A 13,901-nucleotide genomic window follows, 5' to 3' on the forward strand; every position below is an offset into this window, starting at 1 on the left:
GATTAAATTAATCCTGGCTCACTGTGCATAGTGAATTTCTACAATAGCATTGGTAACTGAAAACTAATGTGTTTGAATGATGCAGCATAAAGGCAACTAGGTGTGAGTGTAAGCCAATGTAAGCCACTTCCACATACTTGACAAAATTACTGAGTGCACCTTTAAGAGATCTACAAACTAAAATTGCACTACTACATCAAAACATATTTTCAAAGGCAGGCAATTAGGTGACATCATACCAAGATCAGACCAATGTTCATCATCTTCTTCTTCATCTTCTTCATCTTCCTTGTGGTCTTGCAAAAGATCTTTGTTAAAAAGTTTCACAACCTCTTCTGCGCTATTTAGGGTGAAATATTTCACTTCCTGTAGAGAAAGAATTTTTGTGAATAATCATGGCTCACTGATTTTTGAGATAAGGGACAAAAAATGTTTAAAATCTGAGTTTTTATTTTTTAATACTAAATTAATTTGAAATGGATATATTTGTAGACAAAGGTCTGAGCTAATGAACGATGTAAGGGAACAGGTTTTTATAAAAACGCTTTTTTTTTTCTTCTGAAAATTGACATTTATTCACTTCATAACTTGCATCTTACTGTCATTTGTGTCAGCTCCGTCAGACACACCAAAAAGCGTGCTATTTTAATTTGATTCATCCAACAAGTGTAAAGTCTTTAATTATCTAATAATATTGTTCAGTAAAGGAGTTAAGTGATAAAATACATTCAATATATATATATATATATATATATATATATTTTTTTTTTTTTCTGTTTTCATACTATTCTGAAAATTCTGACGGAGTTGACAAAATTTAATATTTTTCTATCTTATTGTACACTGTTGTACAATGGAGCCATTTTTTTCCCCCTCAGTTGAAGATGCCATAAACTAAAAATGCCAAAATTGATCCCACAATTTTAACAGAAATTATAATAATGAGAATGACGGAGTTGACAAGTTGAAGCTGTGACTGCAGAGACTTATACATTGCTTGTTTAAAATATGAAAAATATCCACATGTCCTACTGTTGCATCCACCATGAGCAGGAAGTGGGAAAAGGGTACTCTTTTACTCTGTAAGCTGATCAGGACATTTTCTGATTTATTCAGTATTAAAAAAAATCTGATGGAGTTGGCGCAAAGTGAGGACACAACTTTAATAGGCAGTTTTTTATGGAAAATATCATTTAAAGTTTTCTTAATGTATTGTTTGATATCTTACAGATCCCTACCTTTCATTTGATATTTATATTTATGAATTTGTTGCATTTTTAAACACTTTGTTTAGCAGTTTAACATTGTGACCTCTTGCTGAGGACAAGTTAAGTTACATGTGCTTCCAAGTATAGAGCATGCATTTTAAAAAATTCTAATGAAATTATTTTAAAATATAAGTAAAAAATGCCCTGAGTATACACATTTCCTTTAGATTGAACTTTTCCAGTATTTTTATTGTTATGAAGTTCTTATGAAGATGACTTTTGTATGTAAGACATGTTTTGTCCCTTATCTCAAGAATCAGTGGGCTATATTCTGAGGTTGAACTGACCTCCTGTGGGAGTCGGTAAGCAGCGTTGTATTGCTGTGGAGTTTTCACATCAGCAGAGTCCCTGAAAAACAAAAAAGTCAAAAGTAAGAAGTGAGAAACTGTGTGTTGAGCACTTTATGTTTGGAGATGCTGTAATGGATGCTGAATTTGGATTTCTTCATAATCAATGTTGAAGACAACATGTAATCAAATGGACCCTATTTATTTTTTTAACAAATGTCCCTGATTTTATTATGGACCATTCATTTATATAATGGAAGTGTGAGGAAAAATTGGACGTGGCTGCACAGAGTGACACCACAAATAGAAACCAAGCAATCGACAGAATGTCCCGTCACTCGTCGCAGCTGTTTAGGACAAAAACTCTGATTAGCATGTAAAAGTGGTGGTGGCGTAGTGGACTAAAGCACTGAACTGGTAAACAAAAGGTTGTTGGTTCAACTTCCACAGCCACCACCATTGCGTCCTTGAGCAAGGCACTTAACTCCAGGTTGCTCCAGGGGGATTGTCCCTGTAATAAGTGCACTGTAAGTCACTTTGGATAAAAGCGTCTGCCAAATGCATGAATGTAAAAGGTATATTTTATCACGTGTTGTTTGATGTCTAGTTAGTAAGGACGTGGTGTGACTGTGGCTGCCTTCAGCCTCTTCAATCTCTCTTATTTTGATTCAAATAAGGCTGGGCATAGAAAGGCATCTATTTGTCAACCTCAAACTCTTCAGACATGTTTAATAAGTTCTGTTCTCTGGTTTGTGTGCAGCTGTGTTGTGTTCTGTTGCTACTACCGCTGTGGTGGACGTTTTTAGATAAACAAAACAAGTTTTTGCTTGAGCGCCCCATCTCATGGAAGGGCCAGAAACTGCTGCTCTCGTGCACTCTCATGAGTGTGCACAGGTAGCAACAATCACTAAATATAAGGTTACATTAGATTTCGGTTTGTTTCTCACCAAACCTTCTCATATGCCTTCATAACAAGGCTTGAGTCACATGCAATAATTTTTTAGACTTCTGAATTAAACGTTTGCACCCTTTTGAAGCTTGAAGAGGTGGTCACCATAAACTGCAATTGTATGACAATTGTATGTATCAAAATTTCTCCCTTTGTGTATGAAAAAGAAAGAAAGTCATATGGGGTTATAAACACAGGTGTAGATTTAGGTAGGGATGATAGAGACATGTACCTATCAACTTTTAGAAAATCGGAAATGTCCCTACCAACATTTGGGAAATTTTACCACGCAGAAAATACTTTAACTTCATACTTTGTTTTTATTTTCATTTTAACAATTTTTTTGTGGATTTTTCCCCTTTTTCACCCAATTTGGAAACGCCCAATTCTCAGTGTGCTTTTAAGTCCTCGTGGTCGTGTAGTGATTCACCTCAGTCCGGGTGGCGGAGGATGAATCCCAGTTGCCTCCGTGTCTGAGACCGCCAACCCGCGCATCTTATCACATGGCTTGTTGAGCGCGTTGCCACGGAGACATAGCACGTGTGGAGGCTTCACGCCATCCACCACGGCAACCATGCTCAACTCACCACGTGCCCCACCGAGAACGAACCACATTATAGCGACCACGAGGAGGTTACCCCATGTGACTCTACCCTCCCTAGCAACCGGGCCAATTCGGTTGCTTAGGAGACCTGACTGGAGTCACTCAGCATGCCCTGGGATTTGAACTAGCGAGCTAGCGAACTCCAGGGGTGATTGCCAGTGTATTTTATCACTGAGCTACCCAGGACCCCAATATTAGCTTTTTTTTTTTTAAGAATGTCAAAAGAACAAACAAATTAAGAGCGGACCACTAGGGCTTTACGGTTAGGAGGAAAAATGTGATATGGGACAAATTTAAGAAATAAGACTTGTTATGAGGTAATAATGTTATTTTGCCTATATTATCAGACTGACTTTCTCGCATTTTCTTAATACCAACATTTTTGAATATTATTCTTGCTATATGTCCCTACCAACTTTCAAACCAGACCTATGCCCTTAGTTATAACAAAACAGGGGTGAGTAATCAATGCCTGAATTTTCATTTTTGAGTGAACAATCCCTTTAAGGTGGGATAGGAGAAAATATTTTAGCACCGAAAATGTTACACACTTCAGCTTTAATCCATTTTTGAACTGCCAATGAACAACAGCATATATTTACAAATTAAAATTTGCCCAGATTAGTAAAATGTAAAAAAACAAAACAAAAAACATATATTATTTGTTAGTTTATGACAAATGATGCATTGACAATTTCATAGCGTTTGTTTTTGTTGTCACTAGTTTGTACCTATGAATGAGCACTACGCCAACCTCCCCACGGAGCTGCAGGGCGAGAGTCTGAGCGGTGACCCGGTCCAGGTGCATGGTGTGGGGCTGACAGAACAGATACAGTATAGGAACACTGAGGTGTATATGAATCACATCTACCTCAGAGGGGTCACCTGTTGCCTCTGTCTGTCAGAAAACAAACACAAAATTAGGCTATGTCTTGGTAAAAAAACATTTTTCTATATAGCTGTGCTAGTTTTTCTCTCATAACACTCTGCAGTCTCTTTCTTCTAACATAATCAAGTAAATAAAATGTATGCTAGACTTAGTCACCATTCATTTTCATTGTATGGATAAAAGATGCAATGAAAGTGAATGGTGATTGAAACTAACATTTTGCCTAACATCTCCTATTGTGTAAACCCCCCGTTTACATCTGGTATTAAGACCACATCGCATATCGCATTATGTGACCATATCGCATTTGAGGTGTAAATGCTAATTTGTCCTGTATGCGTCCGGGACAGCAGTGAAGCACCACCCCCCCTCACCTGTCAATCAACCGCTGTGCTAAAACAAGAGTTTAAACTTTGCCGGTTATGAGCAGCTTTAAAAGGAAATTACTATCCATTCTGAACATTTTAAAAAAGCTCATACATATACCTTCACGAGAACTTCACAGATCTTCTTCAGTGTGTCTGAGATCAACATGCTCTGACACAGATGAGAAGCACCCTCAGCAAATTCAGGTACTCCAATAAAATAACAGATAATTCTGTGTGAATTGTTGCGTTTTGTGCTTAGATTAAATTTCAGTTGCATCTGTGAAAAACAGTGCACCATTTTTTCTCACGTTCTTTTTCTTTTATGACTTTTTTGTGGTTTATTATCATGCAGTAGCACACTGACATTAAGACTGGTGTATTTCATCATGAAATCAGAGACTCTTCCATTGAAATCCGAACACAAGTGGTAACAGGTGGCAACAGCGATGTGTTTCGCCTGACCACATGTGATCGGATCACACGAGACACATCTTAATACCAGGTGTAATAGGGTTCAAAGTCATACGGGTTTGGAACAACATGAGGATGAGTAAATGTTAATAGAAGTATTAACTTTAAAATTAAAAAGTAAACGAATGATACAAACAGATCTTGCTTTATTGCTGTTTTTGGTTTATTAGATATAAGCATTATGCAAGAGGAGAGAACTGATTCTGTTTCATCACTCATAAGAATCTCAATTCATTTTCAACCGGACTGACACAACCCACAGGATGTGGAGCACATTTTCTCACCACTAGAGGCGCCTCCATCAGCTGGAGAAAAGTGTGTATGTTGATGGTGTTAAGTGAGTTCCTCATAGGAGTACTGGGACAAGGATCAGACTGCTGGGACACACCTTTACAGTGCAGAAACCAAAGTCGTGCTCGCGAGGAAGAGGAATCAACAACCCTGCATGGACAAAAAAAAAAAAAAAAAAAAAAAAAAAAGATACATCTGAAAGACACTGAAGAAGTTATAGAATTTATTATAATTTAGGATCAAAAGATCCATCCAAAACGTTCATTAATACAATTGAAGTTTAATATATTGTGATTGTTGGATATCCAAAGTGAAAATAGCTTTAGAACAATACTGTGAACACATGGTTTACATTATTGTCTCTGTGACGAACTATGTCATGCATCACATCTAGGGCTCCAGACTGTGACTAAAATAAATAATAATTGATCATTATCAAATAATTGATTGCGACAATAATTTAAAATCTAGTCGCCGCTGGCGACAGTGGGGTTGTGTGCGTTCATATGCGGTTTCGTCAGATATCATCTTGTGAGTTATTGAATATTTTTAGAATGCGCACAACCGGTGTGTCTCGCGCCGCTTTTCACCCGTTCTGCTTCTATGCAAGCAACAACAAACCCAGTGTGAGAGAGTCGTGAACAAATGACTCTTTTGAACCGGATCTTTTTCATGAATCACCCAAAAAGAACTGAGGGTTTGAACTCAGGAGCTCAGTGCCCGGTTGCATAAAACACCTTAAGTTTTTCCCTTAAAGGTCCCATATGTAATATTTTTACTGTACTAAATCATAAAATGACAATAATATGTCATTAGAGAATTAGGAAACATGCTAAGTTGAAATACTGGCTTCTCCGATAACAATGTTTCAGCCAGTATATTCTACTTTTAAGTTTCCATTTCAGGCCTGAATTTTTGTTTATGTTTTGGCCTTTGTGATCCCGCCCACTGCCTACTCACCAATAGTATTTCGACACCGCCGGGTTGCCAGATTTGAAACAAGTTTGCATGCAAACAACACTGTGCTGAAGCCATGGAAGCCAGCTAACGAACTGGATCAGAGATAACAGATTCCACCCGACCTAAAAAGTCTCGCCATCCATCTAAAAAGCACCATGACCAGAGGCGTAGTAAAACAAGGATAAATATTGGAGATGCCTTTGGAAGATGGAGACAGCATAAATCCCAGAAATCCTTTAAAACGGATGCTGAGTTGGCTAATTTGCGTGTCAACATTCTGGCAACCCGCATGAGCTTCGAGTCTGGGACGGGACAGACAACTCTCCAATATTTTGAATTTGGACTGCAGTACCCATTTCAAACGCTTGTTGTCAATCTTACATATAGCACCTTTAAGTATAGCAATTAAAGGTGCAATATGTAACATTTTTCATGTAATATATGCCATTTTTTTTTGCCAATGTGTGAACGGCTTGTAACGCAACTTAAAAAATGAGCCCTTCACAGACTTCCTAGTTTGCCTATTAAAGCCTTTAGACTGATTTTCATGAGAAGGGAGCGGGGTCGCTTTTGCCGGGAAAATCCAATGGATGTGACGATTATGTGTGCTCCCGAGAGCCTTGCTCAGTGCTTCTTTCCGCTATTCAACAGCGACAACAGTCTGCAACACTAGGTAACATTATCTTAGAGATGGAATCCAGCAAACGTCCGACTCCCAGCACAACACCGACTCCTACACAAACTCATAGTAAGCCCAAAAAAATAAAAATAATAATGTATTTACTGAATCCCATCTGGCTAAGCAGGAATGTGATCGTTGTCGAGAGAAAACTAGAGTGAACATCGGCAGGGCATTTGATTCCTGGAGGAACCTTCATTCGGTTTTGGGGATCAAAACCGACTCTGAATTGGCGTTCTTCTTATTGGACAGGTAAGCTTACATAACTGCAAAGCATGTGAAATATAGTGCCATAAGGATTGATCTGTGTAATTTTAGCTAACTTGATTTTGCCTGCACAGTAACTGTCACAATGTTAATCTATAATTATTCAGCAAGGTAAACTACAATAACACATGAAATGAATGCTAGACAATGTTCAAGATAACGCAAAAAGCTCCATTCATTAGTGTAACGTAACTTGGTTATACAGAAAATATATACATTCTATTATTATAAAACAATAGCGCATCGATATATCTAAATGTCAGTTGTGATGGAATCACATCAATACTGAATTGTGTCAACATATTTATAATGTACAGTCTATTTTATGAACAGCTACTGTTATCATCCACCAAATTTAGCTAACAGCTATTGATAAAGCTGGCTAGCTAGCTAACGCCGACATAGGCTATCGTATAAATGCAGTCAATGTTTCATGCAAAGAAAAGTGATTACTTTAAACTACAGTCTCGCATAGTCAGACCTATATCCACACTTTGTTTTAGCCCTGTTGGAGAGTCAAATATAATATGCAGTCTCAAAGTTTGTAGTAAAACAATCATAACCGTGTAATTTTAATTATGTTACCTCATCTGTCAGCATGATGTTGGTGAATCACGTTCAGCCTCTTTGTATGTTACTTCATTGTTTTGGTCCATGCTCGCTCGCGTCCCTATGGAGTGTGTGCACGAGCACGAGCAACATGTAGCTGGCTGCAGTTCACTTAATGGCCATAGGTGTCATTAATAACAAGGTTTCTGAATCTTACATACTGCATCTTTAAAGTGTGATTTTCCCTTACCTAAGGAAATGACATGAGGGTGTTGCATATAATCCCTTAAGCTAAACCGTTAAGGGATTTACTACAGTGAACCAGGTTTTACCATAATAAAATTATACTGTTACCATGGATACAACATGTCCCTACCTACTTTCAGAAGATCGGAAATGTCCCGACCAATATTTGGGCAATTTTACCACATAGAAAATACTTTAACTTTTTTTTTTTTATTTAAATTACTATTTTTTTTCCCCTCCCCTTTTCTCCCCAATTTGGAATGCCCAATTCCCAATGCGCTCTAAGTCCTCGTGGTGGCGTAGTGACTCGCCTCAATCCAGGTGGCGGAGGATGAATCTCAGTTGCCTCCGTGTCTGAGACCGTCAATCCATGCATCTTATCATGTGGCTTGTTGAGCGCGTTACCGCCGAGACATAGCACGTGCGGAGGTTTCTCTCATGAGAAAGACACCTTTGAATTTTAATGACTGTGTCAGGAAAGGAGTGGATGGTGGTGTAAGATGTTAAGATGCTTATTTAACTGTGCAGAGAACTGATTGCCATCCTAAATTAAGAACAGTAGTGGTGGTCAGTCAGACTGTAAGATAAATAGCCTATATACATATTCAAGATATATCGCAAATGAACTTTCGTCATGATTTTAATGTATCCATTTATACAGTTTATAAAGATGCAGAGAGCAGAAAATACTAGGCACATTTCTGTGTGTGTGTTCCTATTAGATCGCCCTTCAGGTTGTTGGCAATTTCTCATATTATGTGATGGTCAAATATGCACTCCTGCAATAGTTTTCTATCGCGAAAAAAATAAAATCGCCATGACCTTCTGTACTCTTCAGTTGGTTCTATAAACTAAACCATCTTGTTTTTTAGAAACTCTTCAACTCTTAACGTACACTTAAGGTGAAGTTTTCCCAACCTTAAGGTTTACTTAGAAAAATGTCACTTAAGGGGCTTTATGCAACACATAACGTGTCTTAAGGGCGTTCTTTTTTATTTACTTTTTTTTTTTTTTTCCTTTTTCTCCCAATTTGGAATGGCCAATTCCCAATGTGCTCCACAAAGTCCTCGTGGTTGCGTAGTGACTCGCCTCAGTCCGGGTGGCGGAGGACGAATCTCAGTTGCCTCCACGTCTGAGATCGTCAACCCACGCATCTTATCGCGTGGCTTGTTGAGCGCGTTGTCACGGAGACATAGTGCGTGTGGAGGCTACACGCCATCCACCGCGGCAACCACGCTCAACTCACCACGCACCCCACCGAGAACGAACCACATTATAGCGATCACGAGGAGGTTACCCCATGTGACTCTACCCTCCCTAGCAACCAGGCCAATTTGGTTGCTTAGGAGACCTGGCTGGAGTCACTTTTTAAAGGCATTCTTAAGTAAAAAATAAATACTTAAGGGAAACCGAAACGTTTTACTTGTAAAACCCCTTAAATAACCTTAAGTTTAAGGAAACTTTAGGGTGTTCTTAAGGGAAAATTACACTTAAGGTGCTTTATGCAACCGGGCACAAGTTAGAAGTATAATCAGATTCACTTTCTCAGTGAATCAGCCGTTAGTGAGCTCACAACTGGGAGCACAGACATTTCTGAATAAGAGTATTTCGGGCTTCTTTATAACTAAAAGTCCCATGTTGTGTACCACTTTTTTTTTTCTTCTGGTAATTATTGATTGGGATTGGAGTAGCACAATAAACTGCATCTGGGATTTAATTCAATTTGCACTCTTGTTGTCTCTCTGTCTGGGGTCATCCGGTAACAGTGAAGAAAGACTAAGGTAATATTTTAAAACAATTAAAATTATATATTTTATATATATATATATATATATATATTCAAGCTTTTGACACTTAGGACAATTGAGGGACTTGTACACAACTATTACACAAAGTGCAGACATTCATTAAATGGCCAAGACAACACACTACTATATGCATACTATACTTTCTGTAAATATCTGAAATGTAGATTCTGAAGAGCAGTACTAAATAAAATAAAAAAATTTTATCTCTTATATTTGTATAAATTATGAAAGGGGTGTGAATATTTATGAGACAAAAGACAATGCAAACTTATCTTCTCAACTATATACACTGTTTATTAAACCTTCAATGAATGGGTTATCAGCTGACTTCCTTTTCTTTGGCTTTCTATCTTATATCTGAACAACAAGCTAAATTGAGAAAATCTGTGATTTGGCAACTAAAAACAGCCATTTGGCTCCTTAATGTTTCAGTTTAGGAGCCAGTGGCTCCTAAGTCTGGAGCCCTGTCCTCTTTAAGATTATTTGGCAATTTGATTACTTATAGAGGGTTTGAAAGCACATCAGACCTATCTAATAATCTTAAAATTATTATGACACTCACCCCATGTGTTTCAGGACTGGAGCTCCAGTTGTCTGAACAAACTGGTACTTTGTTCCATACACAAACGCTGTCTCCATCAAAGCGCGATGCTCTATTCAGACAAAATATTTGTTGTTTGATACATAACAGTTTCACACCAAATAAGAGAATTGAATCTAGATTAAAAGCATATGCACAGATCAAACCTGGAAGTCCAAGCACTTGTATGTGACCGACCACAACGTCTCTCATTTGTTTGGCTGCACTCTCCACGCGTAGCAGCTCAGCAGGTGTGTGCACATACCGAACCTCATTGTAGAGGACAGCGCTAAACAGAGGGCAAAGGGCACAATTAAAGTTCAAAGTCATGACCCGCGATGTACAGTAATCATTAAACCTTAAAGGAATAGTTCACCCAGAAATGAAAATTCTCTCATCATTTACTCACCCTCATGCCATCCCAGATGCGTATGACTTTCTTTCTTCTGCAGAACATAAACAAAGATTTTTGAAGAATCTCAGCTCTGTAGGTCCATACAAAGCAAGTGAATGGTGACCAGACCTTTGTAGCTTCAAAAATCACATAAAGGAAACAGACATAATCCAAAGCTCAAGTCCTTTTTTACTCTAAATCTCCACCTTAACTTTCACTTTTACATCTGAAAGTCACATGTGGTGCCTGTTTTGTTTCACTTTCACATCTGAAAATGAAAGTTAATGTGGAGATTTAGAGTAAAAAAAGGACTTAAATATTGTTCTGTTTCTCACCCACACCTATTAAATGGCTTCTTAAGATATGGATTTAAACACTGGAGTCTTATGGATTACTTTTATGTTTCCTTTATGTGATTTTTGGAGCTACAAAAGTCTGATCACCATTCACTTGCGCTGTATGGACCTACAGAGCTGAGATATCTTTCTAAAAATCTTTGTTTGTGTTCTGCAGAAGAAAGAAAGTCATACACATCTGGGATGGCATGAGAGTGAGTAAATGATAAGATAATTTTCATTTTTGGGTGTACTATCCCTTTAATGCTAAGATAAACATTATTAAAAGTAAATAGCTTAAACAGAACTCACAATAGGACATGAGAAACAATTGCGTTGACGTCAAATACAGTATCGATGTCAAAGCTTCTCAGGACCTCAGAGCCTCTAGAATTATAAAAGACAAAACAGACTGTCAGTTTGGTCATGTTGCTTGGTTAAATAGATGCATGATACAAAAAAATTCAAGTTGTACCTGAACAAGTATGCCTTGGTCAGTAGCTTTTCTCCTGAGCAGTAATTTGCAATAGATTCCTTTGAACAATTTACCTGTCAAATCAGTTTATTGTGACCAAATCAGTTAACTATTTGTGACCAGACAAGAAACCATATATGTAAAACATATATATATATATATATATATATACACTATATTGCCAAAGGTATTCGCTCATCTGCCTTTAGACGCATATGAACTTAAGTGACATCCCATTCTTAATCCATAGGGTTTAATATGACGTCGGCCCAAACTTTGCAGCTATAACAGCTTCAACTCTTCTGGGAAGGCTTTCCACAAGGTTTAGGAGTGTGTTTATGGGAATTTTTGACCATTCTTCCAGAAGCGCATTTGTGAGGTCAGACACTGATGTTGGACGAGAAGGCCTGGCTCGCAGTCTTCACTCTAATTCATCCCAAAGGTGCTCTATCGGGTTGAGGTCAGGACTCTGTGCAGGCCAGTCAAGTTCTTCCACACCAAACTCGCTCATCCATGTCTTTATGGACCTTGCTTTGTGCACTGGTGTGCAGTCATGTTGGAACAGGAAGGGGCCATCCCCAAACTGTTCCCACAAAGTTGGGAGCATGGAATTGTCCAAAATCTCTTGGTATGCTGAATCATTCAGAGTTCCTTTCACTGGAACTAAGGGGCCAAGCCCAGCTCCTGAAAAACAACCCCACACCATAATCCCCCCTCCACCAAACTTCACAGTTGGCACAATGCAGTCAGACAAGTACCGTTCTCCTGGCAACCGCCAAACCCAGACTCGTCCATCAGATTGCCAGATGGAGAAGCGTGATTCGTCACTCCAGAGAACGCGTCTCCACTGCTTTAGAGTCCAGTGGCGGCGTGCTTTACACCACTGCATCCGACGCTTTGCATTGCACTTGGTGATGTATGGCTTGGATGCAGCTGCTCGGCCATGGAAACCCATTCCATGAAGCTCTCTACGCACTGTTTTTGAGCTAATCTGAAGGCCACATGAACTTTGGAGGTCTGTAGCGATTGACTCTGCAGAAAGTTGGCGACCTCTGCGCACTATGCGCCTCAGCATCCGCTGACCCCGCTCTGTCATTTTACGTGGCCTACCACTTCGTGGCTGAGTTGCTGTCATTCCCAATCGCTTCCACTTTGTTATAATACCACTGACAGTTGACTGTGGAATATTTAGTAGCGAGGAAATTTCACAACTGGACTTGTTGCACAGGTGGCATCCTATCACAGTACCACGCTGGAATTCACTGAGCTCCTGAGAGCGGCCCATTCTTTCACAAATGTTTGTAGAAGCAGTCTGCATGCCTAGGTGCTTCATTTTATACACCTGTGGCCATGGAAGTGATTGGAACACCTGAATTCAATTATATGGATGGGTGAGCGAATACTTTTGGCAATACAGTGTGTATATATATATATATATATATATATATATATATATATATATATATATATATATATAATTTTAAATTTTGCTTACCTTTGCAACAGATATTCCATAGTCTACTAAGGCATCAGCTGACATCTCTAGCTGCTCCATGAACAGTTTGATGGTGGGATTGACTGCAAGTATATATATTACAAGTATACATATATATGACATATGAAATCCACTGATTCAGCAAATGCTGATGTGTTTATACAGTTAATTGATTCTAATACTCCTTAGCTTTGCAATAACTGTAAAAACTGTTCTGTCTTCGTTTTCAACACATTTAACAAAATTTCACCTTGATTTCCAAAGTATATGAAGGATGTTTTCCCTGTGTGCATCCTCTCTGTGAAGCTCTGGCTGGAATCTTCTGTCAGTTTGGATGTATTGGAGGAGGAACATTGTTGTACTGTTAGGCACAGTAGAAATGCAACAAAATAGACAATGCACATGGTTCGTTGTTCTAATTTATCAACCTATTAACTGAAATCCATTTAAATTAATGTATAAGAATGAGCCCAGTAATAAATGGTGCTAACATTCAAAGAATACATCCAAACATCAAAACTGCCGCCTGTGCTGTGCTATTGAAGACAACTTAACTTCTTCATGCACTTTTAAGGTCAATCTATAAAAACAAAAAGGCTTTATCTTGCAAAGTGCATTGGGTTGCAAATGTAACCACTGCAAGTGCAAAGCTGTTTACATCCTCAAACACCAAAACAACATGCGCCAACGTTGCCCAATCAAACGGTTGGATATTTCAAAGAGGGCTCAACGGTGTGCTGAACACCAATCAGAAAGCCAGAATGCAAAATCAGCACCAATGAGAAACGGCATGGATTAGAGGCAGGGCACCAATAAAGACATTTGATTGGGTTATAATAAGTAGGCGGAGCTCGGCGAATTTTCTATGAAAAGCCTGTCATTTTGGCTCGAAAGCAATAACGATTTTCCATTCACTCAATATTCGGTTGAGAGCCAACATGGCGGCGCCAGCGCGTCAGTTTCCAGTATCTTTTCACTGGCCAGTA

The 13,901-nt window shown here is 38.6% G+C and overlaps 1 protein-coding gene across 1 annotated transcript in view; it reads right to left on the reverse strand.

Moving 5' to 3' along the window:
* The window catches only part of txndc16 (thioredoxin domain containing 16), a 30,111-nt gene extending 16,529 nt beyond the window's left edge, over nt 1-13,582 (reverse strand). The window contains exons 1-10 of the mRNA XM_051646584.1: nt 13,166-13,582; nt 12,916-12,998; nt 11,421-11,494; nt 11,258-11,332; nt 10,384-10,505; nt 10,199-10,289; nt 5,121-5,277; nt 3,840-4,006; nt 1,556-1,616; nt 240-366 (exon numbers count right to left, since the gene is read on the reverse strand). Of these exons, the coding sequence (XP_051502544.1) occupies nt 240-366; nt 1,556-1,616; nt 3,840-4,006; nt 5,121-5,277; nt 10,199-10,289; nt 10,384-10,505; nt 11,258-11,332; nt 11,421-11,494; nt 12,916-12,998; nt 13,166-13,319 (1,111 nt within the window). The 5' untranslated portion in view covers nt 13,320-13,582. The remainder of the gene's footprint in view (nt 1-239; nt 367-1,555; nt 1,617-3,839; nt 4,007-5,120; nt 5,278-10,198; nt 10,290-10,383; nt 10,506-11,257; nt 11,333-11,420; nt 11,495-12,915; nt 12,999-13,165) is intronic.
* Nucleotides 13,583-13,901: the final 319 nt, after the last annotated feature.

The sequence above is a fragment of the Myxocyprinus asiaticus genome, chromosome 20, assembly GCF_019703515.2.
Source record: "Myxocyprinus asiaticus isolate MX2 ecotype Aquarium Trade chromosome 20, UBuf_Myxa_2, whole genome shotgun sequence".
NCBI classification, from domain to species: domain Eukaryota; kingdom Metazoa; phylum Chordata; class Actinopteri; order Cypriniformes; family Catostomidae; genus Myxocyprinus; species Myxocyprinus asiaticus.